Source organism: Arachis hypogaea, chromosome 15, assembly GCF_003086295.3.
Source record: "Arachis hypogaea cultivar Tifrunner chromosome 15, arahy.Tifrunner.gnm2.J5K5, whole genome shotgun sequence".
Classification (NCBI taxonomy): domain Eukaryota; kingdom Viridiplantae; phylum Streptophyta; class Magnoliopsida; order Fabales; family Fabaceae; genus Arachis; species Arachis hypogaea.
This window is the reverse complement of record NC_092050.1, coordinates 27,220,868-27,239,728: the sequence shown is the minus strand read 5'-3', so window position 1 is coordinate 27,239,728 and position 18,861 is coordinate 27,220,868. Positions and strand designations below refer to the sequence as shown.

At 34.1% G+C, this 18,861-nt stretch overlaps 1 protein-coding gene across 1 annotated transcript; it reads right to left on the bottom strand.

Moving 5' to 3' along the window:
* Positions 1–5,952: 5,952 nt before the first annotated feature.
* Positions 5,953–9,580, bottom strand: LOC112746966 (2-oxoglutarate-dependent dioxygenase 19). Its single transcript, XM_025795066.2, has 4 exons — positions 9,343–9,580; positions 8,095–8,318; positions 7,259–7,589; positions 5,953–6,332 (listed from the first exon to the last, which is right to left on the bottom strand). The coding sequence occupies exons 1-4, from the start codon at positions 9,502–9,504 to the stop codon at positions 6,078–6,080; spliced, it is 972 nt and encodes a 323-aa protein (XP_025650851.1). The 5' UTR covers positions 9,505–9,580; the 3' UTR covers positions 5,953–6,077.
* Positions 9,581–18,861: the final 9,281 nt, after the last annotated feature.

The window sequence follows — 18,861 nt, the reverse complement described above, 5'->3', positions numbered from 1 at the left end:
AAATCTCTGGAAATCAAGGAGTTCTTAAAAATGAGGTGTATCAATTTAAAAATGTTGTTGTTATTAAAAGTGTTCCTAAGAATGTTAATACTTTGAATTCTATTTTGATACCTATTGATTTTACACATATTACTGCACCTCTTCTTTGTAATGTTATTTCAGATTCTTACTCTCTATGGCATAGGAGATTAGGTCATTTTGCATCTAAAATTATGTGTGCAGTGATGAATCAATGTAATCATTTTTCAGAAAATGCAATAAATAAATCTCTTTGTTAATTCTGTTGTGAGGCTAAAATACATAATTACCTTTCAACCATAATGACTATAACTTTGCTGTCCCTTTAGACATGATATACTTAGCCATTTGAGGCCCTACACGTATTACATCTTACCGTGAATTTAGTTATTACATTTCATTCATTGTTGCATGTACAATTTAAAGCTACAATTGAAACTCATACAGGTTTAAAAAAATCTCTCCAAACATATCATGAGATGAATATTTATCATCTAAATTTATTGGATTCTTGGTTGTTAATGATATTATATATTACTCACCATTTTTCTTGCCATTATACCCATCAACAAAATGGGAGGGCTGAAAGGAAGCATAGACACGTAGCTGAAATGGATTTAGCCATGTTGGCCACTGTCTCACTTCCTCTCCTTTACTGGGATAAAGCATTCCTCTCAATCACTTATGTGATAAACAAGTTACCCTCTCCTAACACTCAATTTATCACCCTATGAGTTTCTTAACAATCATACACCAGATTATTCTTTTTTGAAAATCTTTAAGTGTACATGTTATCCTTGTTTAAGATTCACTACAAGAAAAATGCTTAATATTGTCGGATTTATCGTCGAAAAAACGAATAAAATTCGACGGTAATTTAATTATCGTCGGAAATAATTAGACGATATAAACTTCATCGGTAAATGTTTATCGTTAGAATTATTTTGTCCGATGGTACTTACTGTCAGATTATCAACTCGGAAAATTAATTAGTTACTGTTGGATTCTTCTGACGGTATTGTTAGTGTCAAAAAATATTTTTTTTTTGCGTACTATTATCATCGGACTATTCCGACGGTAATGTTATTTTTTTTTAATTTAAAATAAATGATCAATTTTAATTTTAAATTTAATTTTTTTACACAATTAGTGGTATATTCATAAATAATAAAAAATATTTATTTAAAATAAATAATACAATGTTCAAATAAATTAACAGTCAAGTACATCAAATAAATATAAACAGTAAAACAAAAAACTAATAACTACAGATCTAGGTAGTTGTCATCGTCGTTGTCGTCATCGGTCCCGTGGCCCTGACTCGGCGGCACAGAAGGCGGTGATGTCTGTATGCCACCAGCAAGACCGTTGCCACCTGCAGCAGGACCGCAACCACCAGCAACGGTGTTGCCACCAGCAAGGTCGATCCAACGACGTGCATCTGGGCCTGATACACCTCCATCTGAGCCTCCATATGCTGCATGCTCTCCAGCGACTCCCTCCACTCCAGTCTGAGCTCATCCGTAGACGTCACGTGGGTGAGGATCTCCTGATACTTCTCCTGATAATCGTTAAGCTCATGAGCCTGCTGCTGAATGATGCGTTGGAGCTCATGCACCTGCAACCTCAAATTCACGCCTTCATCGGATTCGACTGGTGGTGGAGCCTGATGATGGCCTCAACGTGGAGGTACGGAGGCTACTGGAGAAGAACGACCCCATCCCGTATACGTGGTTCTTGTACGGCAATATGGCCATCTCGTGCCAAACCGCATCGGGATCGATGATTGAAGCTGCAAAGTCATCGGTGGCGTCTTCCCCACTTTGCTGAGACTGTTGAGTCGTAGCTTCTAGTATCTGTGTGTAGGACTCCTGTGTAATTACCACAAGTTATTGTGATTAGAACGACAGATATATATTAATCTCTAATAATTTTATAGCAGAAGATAATTAGATGTATGTTTGCTCACAAAATGGTCCTGATACCGCTGATCAGCAATTGTCTCTTTGTTCTCCTTCAGCGTGTGGGTGTACTTGAACGTCTCCACCAACGTTGCCTCGAGATCCAACGACTTCGACTATACATGTTGCATTGAAACAATATGATTAGGATGACTAGTAATGATATGTAGAATAATATAACGAAGTTATTAACAAAATCAAAGTCACTTTACATACCAGCCTAGTTTTACTCTTCATGAAGGTCGCTGAGCCGCCAGTATACTTAGACGACCTGACCGAGGCCCTGTTAGCTCAGTTAGTGAGACGCCGATGTCGGAACCCCTCATCAGATTCCCAATGAACAAACAGAGCCTTCTTTATGTCCGGTCGGAGCCATTGTGTCCAGTGGTCCCGTCCCTGACGAATATCATCCAGCATCTGCTGGAGCCGCCGACCCATTCTATAGTCGAATATCTTCTTCATGGTAAGGTCATGCTCAGCATCACACCTAAAGTGCAACTGCAATAAAGAAACTTTGAATTTATTTAAGCAAGATAGAAGATATAAACTAATTAAAAAGGTTTGTACCTAAAAAAAGAAATATTAATTACCGCTTATTTCTGAAATATCATTGCTTTCTGGTCTCAGCGGGAATCTTTATGTAGCTGAGGCAGGGATGGTCGTACATCAGCTTAATAACATTGGTCGTCTCCTGAGTACACACATTGTTGTTTGACACAAACCTAACAACCTACAAACAAGAATCAACCTAAATCCATTAGACAGGAATTAATTTTCAAAAATTTTTAGCAATAAAGTTAATCATAATCATTGAAACTTAAAAACACTAACCAAGCAACCAAATCAACATAAATCCACTAAACAGGAATCGATTTTCAAGAACTTTCCGCAATAAAGTTAATCATAATCATTGAAACTTAAAAAACACAAGCCAATCAAACCAAAAAACTTAAAAACACTAACCAGACAACCAAATCAACCAAAATTTACTAAACAGAAATTAATTTTAAAGAACTTTTAACAATAAAGTTAATCATAATTGTTGAAACTTAAAACACAAGTCAACCAACCAAATCAACCTAAATCTACTAAACAGGAATCAATTTTTAGGAACTTTCAGTAACAACCATAATCATTGAAACATGAAACACTAAACAGGCAACCAAATCAACCTAAATATATTAGACAAGAATTAATTATCAGGAACTTTCAACAATAAAGTTAATTATACTTGTTGAAACCTAAAAACACAACGTGATACTTACCCCTTGGTGCCATCAGGCCAAATCATCAACCGTACGATGGGAGGTGGTGGAAGGGCATCAGCTGTTGCCTCACTTCCGTGGTTAGACTCTGGGGCCATGGCATCCGTCGTTGGAGGCAGCGTCGACATGGATTCAGGTTGCTGAGCGGTAAGAGGCAGCGTCATCGTTGTAGACGGAGATACGTAGTTAGGGTTAGGGACCATGATGAATGGTTGGTCCGCTAAACCCGCAACATGTGGGGTCACCAGAGTGATCGGAGTAGTGGGAGAGGATCCAGAAGTTCCGAGGGGTACCGAAGAAACCTCCCTCTACCCCGACCACGGTTACAACCATGACCAGCAGCCTGATCCGCAACACCTCTTCTTGTCGATATGTCTACAAATATAAAATTATTATCAAACAATCTCAGTAATAATTTCTCAGCAAAACATTCATCAACGCAGCAATTAATACAATCAGACAATTTCAAACACCTCAACAATTCAAAACATAATGTATTGAATCTAACCTAACTTAATCATCAATCTAAATCTACTAAGATTAGAAAACTAAACTAAACTAACTTTGAAACTGATTCAAAATTAAAATTAAAATTCTAATCAAAGTTAAAGTAAATTAAACTAAAATTAAAGAATTATTAAACAATGTAAGCAATAATTTCTCAACAAAACAATCATCAACACAGCAATTAACACAATTAGACAATTCCAAACACTTCAACAATTCAAAACCTAATGTATTGAATCTAACCTAACTTAATCAACCTAAATCCACTAAGATTACAAAATTAAACTAAACTAACTTTAAAACTGATTCAAAATTAAAATTGAAATTCTAATCAAAGTTAAACTAAATTAAACTAAAATAAACAATTATCAAACAATCTCAGCAATAATTTCTCAGCAAAACAGTCATCAACGCAGTAATTAATATAATTAGACAATTCCAAACACTTCAACAATTCGAAACCTAATGTATTGAATCTAACTTAACGTAATCAACCTAAATCCACTAAGATTAGAAAACTAAATTGAACTAATTTTGAAACTGATTCAGAATTAAAATTAAAATTTTAATCAAAACTAAACTAAATTAAACAATTAGCAAACAATCTCAATAATAATTTTTCAGCAAAACAGTCATTAACGTAGAAAATAACAAAATTAGAGAATTCTAAACACTACAACATTTAAAACCTATTGTATTGAATCAAACCTAAATTAATCAACCTAAATTCACTAAGATTAGAAAACTAAATTGAGTTAAATTTGAAACCGATTCAAAATTAAAATTGAAATTCTACCCAAACCTAAACTAAATTAAACTAAAATTAAAGGAATTGGAGAAGAATTGCTCAAGAACCTGTAATGAAGAACGTAACAGGAAATAAGGATAGAGGTAGATGTTGCAGTAGTCTTGGTCGCCAAAGTTACGGTGGCTGCAGTTGATGGTGACGCTAGATGGTGGTGACGGAGAAGGAGAGAGAGAGGGAGGGGAAAAAGGAGAAGAAGGAGGCATCGGTGGTGGGGGTTGACAGCAACGGAGAGGGGGTAGCGACGGCGGTGGTCTCAGTGGCGGCGGTGGCGGCAGATGACGTTGATGGCTGAGCCAAAATGCGAGAAAGAGGGATGGTGGTGATGGTGGTGAGGGTTCGAACGAGGGAAAAGAGGTTCGTGATTTGAATTTACACCATATTTATTGTCAGAAAATTTTACGGTAAACCATTCGGGTTACCAAAACGCATCGTTTCACTAAATTGAGTTACTATAAGATTTTTTTGACGTTAAAGAACGTACTAATTTAATTTATTTTCCCTTCAAATATTATCGGCGGATATACCATTGAAAAACAGAATCCTCTGGTAATTATTTAACCTTACAAATTCAATGTGATTACTATTGATAAATCTGTCACTATTCTGCGATACTAAATCCGATGATAAATCTAACGGTACTCAATATTTTTCTCATAGTGATCTTATAATTCACAAAAATTTGCATATAACTCTCAAATATCAGTTTTTCTTGGTGATGTTCTCAATCATAAGGGATATAAATGTTTAAATAAGGAAGGTAAAATTTTGATTACTAGGCATGTATTATTTAATGAGACAAATTTTATAAATCATGATTTATTTGATTCTTCTACTCCTGCTTATGTGAAACCACAATTTCCACACATTGTTATTACATATCCATTGAGGCGATTCTATAAATCCCAATAATAATAATTCTTCACATATCTCTTCTAATTCACCTATTCTACTAGTGACACGATTACAAAACAACAAAGTTCAGTTTCTTTGCCTGTACAGACTAGATAACGAGCCTGCATCTCCTAATCCAACTGCTGGCCTAATTTCACCTCATAGAGCCACATCATCTCATAGTTGACCTATTGCCTCTCCTCATTGGTACAAGGAAATGCTTGAGGAGATTCAAGCTCTTCATAAAACTAACACATGGTCCATTATAACTCCTCTACCAAACTCTAAGATTATCGGCTATCATTGGGTTTTTGCCATTAAAAGACATCCCAATGGTGAAATTAATTCAATCAACCATCAGTGAGGTTAATAGTATTCTCTCACTCAAAAATTTGGGTGAGTTTAGCTTCATTTTAGGAATTGAAGCTTTCTTTTTATGCACACACCTTTGAATTCTCTTGGAATTGTATGAAGAGAATTATAAGATACTTGGCAAGAAGTGTTGATAATAGAAGTACTTTTTACTCATGCACTAATTTGAGACTTTTTGCATTTTACAAAAGTCGTAGACTTGAATGATCTTTTTTCATTCGGTTATTTGATATCAAATATGGCAAATAAGATAGTCTAGGGTTTCAGTATTCTCAGATCTTGAAGTGATGATTGCACATCTATGAGATGACATCCATTGGCTTCCAATGAAGCCTTGTAGGTGGTGCCATGGTATTCCTTTGGGTGTTCATCATCAACAAACTCTATCCCTGGGCTAATGACTTTGTCCAAGGATGGTCCATGAAGGCTCACCACGGAGATCCTCTTAACCTTGTTGTTGTCAACAATTACTCGATGGATATGACTCTTGTACTTCCCATTCGTCAATATCTACAATTTATGGTTGAAAAGAAAAAAGAGTTAAATATATAAGGTAGAAAACAATTGTTGAAATAACTAGTGAGTAAAATTTGAATGATGTTTTATATATAATAAAATTTAAATAATGTTACATGATTGGTAAATATTATTATTTTTTTGTCAATATTTAACTAACAATAATTTATATTTATATTTACAAAAATTTTGTATACATAAATTAGTAAAATTTATTTGTTAATAATTTAGTATTTATGTTAATTAAATAATAATAAAAGATACTAAAAATTATTAATCCACAACAATTTCTTTTAAAATTTTTCACGTGTATATTTAAAAAAAAAAAAGTAGAGTTTATTAAATACAATATTTATTGTATATCTCATCACTTCTGCTTAATTATTGACGTTGTTAACTGTGAAGAAAATACTGAGTCACATTTATAATGTTTGAAAAAAAAAAAAAGTTCAAGAAAACTAACGCTTAGTTGATACTTAACCGAAACTTCATAGAATTTGAAATCAATTTGATATTTTATAATGCCACCACTTTATGCTGACATATATTATGCATTTAAAATTAGATGAACATAATTATCAAGATCTTATAATATGATTCAACAATTTAATGGATGAAATTATCAATATATAAAAGAGTAAATGTCTAAATTAATCTTTAAATTAAAGAATTTTAGATGAATATTTTAGTTTTTAATAAATTTTTATTTTTAAAAATTTTTTAGAATTATTTTTGTCAATAATAAATTAGTTATTTTTGTCGAATAAAAAATAAAAATTAAATATCCAATCTAAAATATTTTAAAAATTAATTTAAATATGTATAAAAAGTTATTTGACAGTGTAAATCTATACACTCGGTAGATCGATCTCGCTCATATAATCTAGATAGAAATTAAATGGAATTGATTAATAGCGTACCTCAAGATGATCACCAAGCTGAATGAGGATACCATGATGTGGAATATAAGAGTTAATCCATTTTCCTTTATGTGACAGGATTTGGAGACCACCATTTACATCTTGGATGAGTGTGATAACAAATCCAGGGTCAGTGTGTTCAGGAAGACCAACAGGCCCCTTTGATGTTGAATTTGGTGGATAAAGATTCATGGCCATCACATCAAACCCTGACTTCAAGTTGAATGCCTTTTCTATGTAGTGTTCTTCAAACCCTAAGGTTTTAGAAACAGCCTTTGCTAATCCGTCCACTACTTTTCTCATTTCTTTGGAGTATTCTTCTATAATTTTGCTGATAAACAAAATAGAAAACTCAAATTAAATATACATGAAGTATAATATTACTTATCAAAAAATGAAAGAGTGGATTAATTTTAATGTATTGTTAATACTTTTACCTTGTGATTATTTAGTCCTATACAAATAACATGATTATAGGAGGGTTAAAATCATAGTTAAAATTGTGACTATAAAAATACTAAAATTACGGTTGTAAAACGTGATATTTGATCTATAGTCATGTTTTTTAGTTTTTAAAGAAATGATCATGACTTTTTTTAAAATTCCGTTACCATTGAGTTATAGCCACAGAGGTATTAATCACAGTGAAAACTGTGATTGATCTTACTAAAAAAGCATTACTAAAAATCAAAGGTTACAGTTTTTTATATCTATAGTCACAGTGTTTAAAAGGCTAATTAAAAAATATTGTAGTGTAAACCAATCAAAATTCTTTTAACAAAATGGAAACTATATTTATCGTAAGTAAATGTGTTTAACTTGGTTCATGTACACACCTAAAAGCTGATGCCTTGGCCGGAGCATGGAATTTGGGGTGCGCAAACAACTTGAGATATTCCCTGTTTTCACCGGAAGAGGAGTTTTGGTCCCATCGGATTGTATCTAATGCCCCTTTTTTTCTGTAGATCTTTCTTTCATTTAAAGTTGTTGGATCAAAGTAATTAGATATTCCCTTCAAAATGCCCTCGAAAACCGCGTCTGGGATTGTATGATTTACTAGCTGCATGCATATGGTAATTTTTTATATAAAGGAAATTACATTAATCAGTACTCCCTCCCACATTAAGGAAAATGATTGAGATATTAAAATAGTAAAACATCTATAAAAGTAATTTACAATAATATAATTCTTAAAAATAGAATAAAAGCACAATAAATAACGGCAATAGAAAAATATTTGATGTTACTCAGACTCCTAAATGAACGATTAATAATTTGTTAAAAAATAAAAATTTAAAAATAGGTAATTATTTGATAACAAAGAAAGTATTGTCCACCCACGTTAATTTCAACTCACCAATTAGTAGTGTAAAATTAATTCTAATAAAATATGAAATTACTTTTTTTTTTTAAGTTTAAACAAAAGAGTAAAGATATATTAGTAATTATATTTCTGGTATATTTTTTTACATAGATTTTTTTTTTGATTAACAAGGATGAAAATCTAAATTTTTAGATTATAAAAATTTTAAATAAGTATATGAATGATTATATCTCAAATATACTATACTTTAAAATATAATTTTCTGTAGTGATTATGAAAAAGTCTAGAAAATCAATTACAATATAAACTAACTAAGCTAATTCTTTTTTCTTTTTTATTTTAAAATTTAAAAAATTAAGATAGTGGAAAGTTTTTTTTTCTTTTTTTATTTATAAAAGATCTATTTTTCAACTAATTGACTAGAGTTAACTTCATCTTTAATTTGGTTCTCTATTTTTATAGTCATTTTTTATATATTTAAAAAATATTAATTTAGATCAGTTCAAAATTTGGTTTACCAATTTTTTAGTCAAACTGATTTATTTAATCTAATTTTAATAAAAATAACACAGTTTAATCGATTATATAAGTTGAATTTTAATTATTAAAAAGCGTTTTTTAAAAAAGATATTTTAAGCATTTTTAAAAAAGATATTTTAACGGTTTTCAGAATAAGTTTAGAAAAGATAAAACGAGAATGCATGAGAAATGGTGTAATGCTTGTAGATACAAAAGAAGAGTTCAAGAGAAAGTACTTTACATAAAAGAAGCCAAATTCTTGGCAAGCATGGCGAAGGAATTCGAGGGCCATGAATCGTTGAGCAGGGTCATGAGAAAACAAGAGAGAGTAATCAACAGTGGGTATTTCATCATCAAAAGCTGAATAAGAGTTCCATATCTGGGTTTCATCACAGGGTGCCATTTTTTAACGCTAATGGAGATAAAAGAAAATGAGAGAAAGCAATAACTATGAACTAATTAGTTATATTTTGAGATGCATGAATGGGTGATTCTCCTTCCAACTATTTATAAGCATGGTGGCTTCACTTCATTTTCTGGTTAACACGCCAAGTTGGCATTTTATATTCTTTTCTTCTCAATGAATAAATTTATTTGGTGTGGCTTAATTCAAATCAGGTTGTTAGGACCGCTTTGGGGTTTTAATAATAAAAAATGTTATTTGTACACTAAAATCAGTTATTAAAATTAATCATTAAAATATCTGTATATAAATACATATGTAGTTTAATTTATTTTTAATATGCATTTATATTGTAGCATATATTTTATATTGATAGCTGACTTTAATAACTAATTTTAATGTACAGATAACATAACTCTTTAATAATATACGTTCATGTGATGTTATATATATGTATATGCATATGTATGCTGCATTTCGTCTGAGTTAAAAAAAGTTCGTATGAGAAGAGAAGTACCTAACGAAAAACCATGAAATAAAAAAGCTAATTTTATAGTGTTTTTTGTTTGGTATTTAATTTTTGTTTAAATTATTTTTTATAATAATTTTAAAATATTTAAAATTTTTTATTTTTTATATTTTTTAATTTAAAATTAATTAATTATTTAATATATTTTAATAATTAAACAACATCTTTTAGACATCATGGCAAACACTAATAAAAAATAAGAAAAGACAAAACCAAGTTTGGTAGCCGAAACTACTCGAATGAAATTACCCGGAAAAAATGTCTCGATACCCATGAAATAATATTCTTGGTTCTATCAATTTGAAGTACTTTTAGTATAAATAGTAAAATGAGAAATATTAATAATAAATATTTTTTATGTGTACTTTCCGTCGATACAATTAATTTTCACTAAAAATATCCGTTCGTACTATAATAATAATAATAATAATAATAATAATAATAATAATAATAATAATAATAATAATAATAATAATTGAAGGATTACCATGTGTTCATAACACGCAGCGGAAGAAAAATAAGGTAATCCTAAAGATTTATTTTGTGCTTAAACTTTATTCCAATAATATATATAGATCAGATCTAAATACCTTTAGATGCTTTAGTAAAAATCACTTTCTCCTTCGATGGTACGAAGGCGCTATGCATATCCACACTGAGACCAACCTTTGCTGTCAACTCCTTGACCAATGGACATCTGATCTAAATTGAGAAACCTCTTGCAACTCTTTGCACGCCATAAAATTCTTCTCTAAGAATTAGGCTCACATACGTTTGTGTGTAGAGGTAAAGGAATAAAATCCTTGTGTTTTATTCTCATCTGTCACTTTCCTCTACTTTTGGCATACATATATATAGTATGAAATTTGTTACTGATTTTAAATTTGATTCTCATTTCAAATTTAAATCATATCTTTAAATTTCAAATCTGAATCCTTTAAATTTTATGAATCATATCATAACAATTTAAAACATAATCGATTTGGATCTCATCCAAATTTATAATTCAAATTCAGAAATAAAATAACTAATTATTCTCAAATCTCATTTAATATTCTCAATTATCATATTATTATATTCTTGGTGCTAGCAAAGAATATAATAATATTCCATTTGAATTAATATAATTATTTATTTGATCAAATCAAAATAATAATTAAATAATTCTATAGCAAAGATTAGAACACTCGTTAGTGTGTGACCCCATAGATTCAATACTAAGCGGGTAGTAAATTAGTCATACTAAATTTACTAATCAAAGTTGGCGTCTAGCAACACTCTTCAACGACCCGATAGTATGAAGTAATATATATTTTTAATAAGAACCTTAGAAGAACAAAGTATAATTCCTTCCATCTTTCCAGCTCTTGGTTAACCTTTAGAGTATGGTTTAATTGTCAAACTCTAACTTGTTACCATTATTATAATGAACTGTGAATGACTTAAGAAACTCATTTCTTCATTCATTCAATCCCCTTAGCCAAGGTTTTATTCATCTCAGTCATTATAATCATAGAGCTCAAACTCTTTACCGAGAGTTGACGGATTCCTTATTGACTAATCATTAATTTTACAAGTATTTAAATTATACCCAATATCTATTCAACTAGCACCCTAGGGTATTAGGTGTCCGGAATCAAAGTATAATAAATACATTGTTAATTACTATGATAGTCGCAGGTCAAAGGAAACTCTATTACTATGTTCATCTTGAGAATATCCTATTGACAAATATGCGGTAATTATAACCATTAGGAATTCTCAGAGTGAGTTAGTTCAATGGTCATATTTCTATATGCACCATCTATATATATAATTTAATAAATGAGATCTATTAATCTTCATCTAATGAATACCATTATATATATATTGATCTTTCCGGATTATTAATGTCCCTTTTAATAATCTTATGACCAAGAACAATTTAGATTAAATTATAAAAGATTTATCTCTCAATATTATGATCACTATCACAATGACAAATCTCTAAATTTAATGAAGGACGTTATTATATTAACATTTTAATATAATAACAATAACAAATTATTTGACACGTGATTGATTGGATTATGGTAATACTACTTAATCCCAACAATAATAATAATAATAATAATAATAATAATAATAATAATAATAATAATAATAATAATAATAATAATAATAATAATAATAATAATAATAATAATAATAATAATAATAATAATAATAACTTGTTATAGATTTTTAACTTTCGAACCGTTGAATTAGGACATTCAACTAATATATTTTAATTAGATTGTTAACTTTCATAAAACTTAGAAGCAATTTGCTATTCATCACGCTATTTTATATTGACGTAAAATATAATTTTGAAAATGTAAGCTAATTAATGTCAATTATTAAATTATGTTCGGGTGTGCGTCGGACTCGTAGAGTGTGAATTGTTGAACGTGAGGAGTGAAACCTGAACGCGAGAGTTGAGATGAGGTATGGAGCCGAGAGCTGCCGATGGGTCGACAGATCGAGTCACTTGTAAGGACATTCTGTTAAAGTAACTGTCTGTACAAAGAGACGGTTACTTAAAGTAAAAATGATGTATCTGCGGGAAGCGTAGGTCCCTTTCCTTTATTTTTGGTTCTCGAGTTGACTCTTCTGTTTAGGCCCATTTGTTTGGAAGCTTCTACCAGCTATCCAGACTTCTGCTAGGGAATTGTGTTATGCGAGGGACACCTTGACTTAAGCAGATCGGGAATCCGTTGGACTATGAGACCGTCGGATGAATCTCTGACTTTTATTAGGTTAGGCCAGAACAGTGCCTCCAGTGTGGCAAGTCGTAAGAATTACGGTTGGTGCATTAACCTGACTCGTGTCTTTGTGTGTAGTTGTCTTCTTCTGATTACGATCTCGTCGACGGGACTCACGCTTCTCGCGCTTTCTTCGTGCACGTGAGTTGCCCCAAACCGTTACTGGGAGAAGTCGCTTCGGTTTTCGTGCCCAGAGCATTTAATGCTCTTTAAGGGTGATTTGAAAGACGTAGAAAAGTCCATTTTGCCCCTAGGCCTTTCGCACTTCTTCTTCCTCAGTTACGGTTACCTTTTCATTTTCTCCATTCCCTTTTCTCCTTCGTAACTACCACCACCTTAGTTTTCCTCATTTCGCTTACTAACTTTATCATTCCTTCCTTGCCTTCTTCTTTGTTGCCGGATTCACTCTGCCACGGTAGTACCATCAAGTATTCTCCTGCAACTTTTTCTACTCATTTTTTTGGTAAGTAATCTTGTTTACGTTATTTTGCTTCATTTTTTGGCATTGCAATCACGATTTTATCCATTGCTTTTGGCTTTTAGGTTTAAAAACTGGCTTTGTTAGATAGTTTCTAAGAAGGTGCCGTAAGTGTCTTTTTCTTGAGGTTTAGATTAGAATGGTTTAATGCAGAATGATATTAGTTTAGGTGTAGGATAACTTATTTTTTGGCTTAGGACCTTCTCCCAACCTCACGGTTTAAGTGGTACCCTCACTGTAGGTATGGTGCAGCGACTCTCCATGAATCGTTATGCCTGGTGTACTACTGATGTCACAAGCACGTCTTCTAAAGTGACCGCGGAGGAGTTACAAGAGATTCGTGATTCGGAAGCATTGTGCCGCGGTGGCGTCGAGGAGGCGAATTATGAGGTCTTAGTACTGGGCCTCTGGGAACGCATTTGCCAGCTTAACCTGGAGGCTCCTGATGTCCTGGAGTGGATGTGGGTATATAAACTCATGTTCACTTCATTGGGTGTTTGGCTTCCCTTCTCCCCTTTTATCATGGCTCTCTTGAACATATGCGAGATCGCTCCTTCGTAGCTCCACCCAAATAGGTGGGCCGCCATCCGCTATTTTCGAGATGTTTTGTGACTACTTGGACCTCCAGGCCACCATGGAGATTTTTCTCTATTTCTTCCTCCTTACAAATCCTTCTCGGGAGGGTAAACACAACAAGGGATACCTCTCTTTTCGAGCCGTGCAGAACTAGAGGATCTTCAGTCTCTTCGAAGACTCTTTCCATGACTTTAAGAAAACTTTGTTTAAGGTGAGATTGGCTCGAGATCGTCACCCCTTCTGGCTCACCCTTAAAGGAAAAAAGTGTGTCCCAACCTACTAGAGCTTTGATGACAGCTCTAATTATATGATTAAGGTCACTTATGATGGTATAGGTCGGCAGAACCAACAAATTGCTGATGTCTTATTGGCAATCTTTGGTTTTAACAGCATTAACCCCAGCTTTATTGCCGATTTCGTAACTTTTTTTTTCTTTTGTAGTTGGAATAACTGCTGGGAATACTTCGATTAGCCGTTTGATGACCCACTTCTTCCCTGAGAATGATCACAACTCTGATCCTTCCACTCCCCAAGTCGAGGTCCCTCAAGCTGACGAGTTAGACGTTCAATCTCAGCCTCTATCTGGACCACCTTCCGGGATCAGTGCTAGTGGCGAGGTCGAACATGGCCAAGTGGCAGGGATTGCTCAGTCTTTGGATGCTCAGGTTAAGGGACCCGAGGTAATCGTGATTCCCAATCCCAAGAAAAGGAAATCCAGCTCTAGCCCGGGTCAAGTGCTCTCCTTGTTGGAGAAGAACTTCAACGGGGCTTCTTTATTGATTTCCAACTGTTTCTAGGCACTGAGAGTTTCTTCTTAGATGAGGACCTGGCCACCCAAGCGAGGTGGACGTACTGGAGCCTTCTTTGAGATGCTGCCATTGCGAGGAAGGTAGAACCACTCAGCGTGAAATTGCCAAGTTAAAAGCTAAAGGAGAGACCTCAGAGGCCAAAATGGGCAAAGCTGAGAAGAAAATAAAGGAGGCAGGCGACGAGATCTAGCGCCTTATTGATTAGGACCTTTCCCTTTCAAAACAGCTCAACGCCACTCAAGGTCGGGTCGAGGCGGCCGAGGGTAAGGTGAAGGAACTGGAAAGGGAGCTGGTGGAGGCCATGAGATTGACAGATGCTGTAACACCCTAATTAACCTAAGCCTTACCTCATGCCGTAAAGCAAAGGTTAATTAAAGGTTACGATAATCCTAAAGCTTATACATAAATACATAAGAAAGAAATAATGATTCTAGAAGCCTAATGTGTGAATAAGCTCAAAAACTGATTTACAAAGCGCAAACGTTCACACGAAGCTAAAAGCATAAGATACAAGGTATAGATACAAGAGAATAGAACATATATGGATATAAGAGTATAATAGTCATAAAGAACTAGCCGCAACCCGCGGAGTTTAAGCCGACTAGTATATAAACAGACATACAGAGTTTTGAAAACAAAATAGCTTATACAAATATCTCTCTCAAGTTAAGCCTCTAAGGCAAAGTAAATACAAAAGCGAGAGAAACTAAACAAATAATCAAAAGAGACTTCAAAACAGGATAACGGTCCTCCACTCTGTCACCACCAAAGCAACTCACCGAGATGGGTTGCGACCTGCATCTGAAAAATAACAACAGAATATGGTATGAGAACCGGAGGTTCTCAGTATGGTAACAGTGCCCAGTGATGTAAGATATAAGACTCCGGGACACCAGAGGCAATCCTAGAACTTCATATCCATCACAAGATTCAAGCTTAAACCATAAGTAAATTTAAAACATTAACTTTAAAACCACATTGAAAATGGGGTAATCTAACTTAGGGAATTCTAAACTAACAATTCTCGCTGTCCCACAGCCTTCGCCTGCCAAACTGCCATGCGATCCCATCGCCACCGCCTTCCGAACCTCCTCAATCCCAGTAAAATACACAAATAAATAACAATGCAATTAAAGCACAAGTATAGCATGTATATCAAGAAATTCATGTAGCAATTAATCATATTATACAATTAGGCAAGCAATTTCAAGTCAGCAAAGCAAACAAGTAGATAGAAGATGCACATGATGAATACCTGTCCTATTGGTTGTGATACCACATCGTCGATTCAACTGCCAACCTGACACACCTACATGGAGATGTCGCCCTTCGGTCTCATAATGGGAACCCCCAAGATATTGTGCCCGGATCACGGTCTAGGATGTCAGTGCCTGCACACTATAGTGATTCCGAAGGGATGCGAGCAGAATACTCTTGCCACGGACCTCACATTTCAACGTAAGCGGGACTAACCACTGTCCTTACGCCACTGCCGCGACCTCGACATGCGGGATCCAACCGCCGTCCCTGCCAGGCGCATAGCGTCTCAACAATTTCAGTATAAAAACGATACATCAGTGGTTTTCAAAATCATTTCATTCGGTATATCAGTGATCCATCATTCCATTCCGAGTCCCAGACTAATCTCAACTACCATCAATTCATAACTTTTGACAATTCATTGTCAGTGATCATCAACACAATACTCCACCTTCCCACTGAACCAAATCCGTTCTCAGTACTCCAAAAACCTAAGTCTCCGTTTTCTAAACTTTTTACAAGAAAAATATCTAATTAAACTTACCTAAAGCATCCCCCATGTGTTGACACCTAAAAACAAGCTAAAGGATCTTAGATAAGTGTCACGGAAGTTTACAAGCTTGCCGGGAAGGTAAAACAGGCAAAAACAATATTTTTATTGAAAAACAGGGCAATGTGCGTACGCATAGGGTTGTGCGTACGCATGCACAGAAAGATTTTCAAGAAGTGTGCGTATGCATAGAAGTGTGCGTACGCGTAGAAGGTAAAAATTTTCATTTTAAACGCACGAACAGATGCGTGTGATCACCCTGAACAGACTGCCATTCCCAGCGTGTGCGTGCGCACAAGGTGTGTGTGCGCACTAGAGTGTGCTAGCGCTCCCAACAGTAGGCACCTCCCTGTGTGTGCGTGTGCACAAGAGTGTGCGTACACACGTTTTCAAAATTTTCACAGGGTGTGCGTGCGCACAAGGCTGTACGTACGCACAAGTCAAAAATAGCCATTGTTCAGAGCACGCACACAGCAGTGTGCGTGCGCATACAAACCAGAAATCATAAATTCTGTAACATCACAGAATTCAGATTTCTGACAACTTCCGACAATCATATCTTTCGCTACAAAATTCAAATTTTTACAAAGTCTATACTGTTTTAAATCTCTTTAGATTATCTTTAATTTGATATAAAATTCATTTAATTTTAAAAACTGTACCTCAAGATACGATCCATCAAAGTTCACTAAATTCTCAAAACTTCAAAATTCTCAACCAAACCAATTCCAAGCCTATTAAATTCACCATAAAGCACAACCAAATGCTATACTTTACCTTTTCATCCCAATTCAACCAACTCAACACCTATATCAATCCATTCCACCACTAAAACCCAACAATTTCATAATTTGCACCTCAACATTCAATATTAAACACTAGCACCAAAATCTCACTACTTATAAGCTTCATCTATCACACCTCATCGTCATTCTCATCTCAACATATCAAAACCATCACAAGCATTAAAATCATCACACATTATCAATTTTAACAACATCATCAAGCATTTATCCAATCCCACAATCAAATCAATCCAACCTATCCTATGGGTCACTAGCCTAAGTGTCTAGAAATATTATATATTATATAGAAAAACTGAAACCATACCTTAGCCGATTCTCAATATGCACAAAACCCAAGATTGAGTACAAATCAAGCTTCCACAAGTTCTCAAGTCACCAAATCCACTTCCAAGCTATTCAAGTCACCAACATTCTCCATACAACACCAATTCAAGCTATATACACATAATTCATAACTAAGTCAACCTAGGGTTCATCAAAATTACAATTTCACAAGGATTAAGAGTGAACTTACCTTACCCACAGTTGATTAGGATTAAACTAAAAAATAATCAAGTGCTAGAGTGTAACTAAATAATCAAAATCACAAGAACCACTCATACACCATAGCCAAATTCGAATCTGTTATGGGAGGAAGAACTGGGCAAGAAATTGGAAGTTTCTTATCACTTTATTCAAATGAAGTCGAAGAGCTCGATGAGAGTTTCACATGGCAATTGACGGCACGCGAATCGGAGCTTCAGAGGGTGAGATATGGCTCCAAGAAGAAGAGGATGAATAGTGAAAGGAAACCTTGCTCTCTTCTCCTTCAATTCACGTTTCTGCTGCTGTATGGTGTTAAAAGTGACTGAGTTTGCCACTTAATGGACTTATATAATGTTGGGCTTGGGTCCAACTTGGGCCCGGTTTAATCCGTTAGCGTTTTTGGTCTGTTTGGCTTAACTTTGGGCCAAACCTTTAAAATTAGTGCCCGATTTTTAATTCTAATTATTTTTCTAAGGTTTTCTATTGTTTTTATTATTTTCACACAGTACCGGACAGACTTAAGCTGATACTACCGGTTAATTTACCGGTACGCGTTTTTACGTAATTTTTCGAAGAAAATTATATTTTCCAACTCATAAAAATCTACTGAGTCCAATGATCATATTTAAATTTTCTAATTAATATTCTAAAATTTTGAACCTGTTCCGGGTAATTAAATTTTTATTATTTTATGTTAATTAATCGATTAATTAATTCGCAGTTCTTACAGATGCAGCTCACCTCGAGACCACAAATATCAAGAAAAAGAACAAAGAGATTATCAAAGATGCTCGGGACACAATAGCTGCTACCGAGGAGGCGATCAAAGCCCAAGTCTTGCTATTTGTCCCTGGATTCGACACCTCAACTATTGGTGCTTTTAAGATGATCCAAGATGGCAAGATCGTCGTTATAATTGTTTGATTTTTTCCAAGTACTTTTGCAGTAGTGGGTCCCGAGCTTGGTACGTCCCTTTTACTTGGGCCGTCACAACCTAGGAATCACTGTTGACTTCAAGCTTTGTTACACCGACCTCTTTTG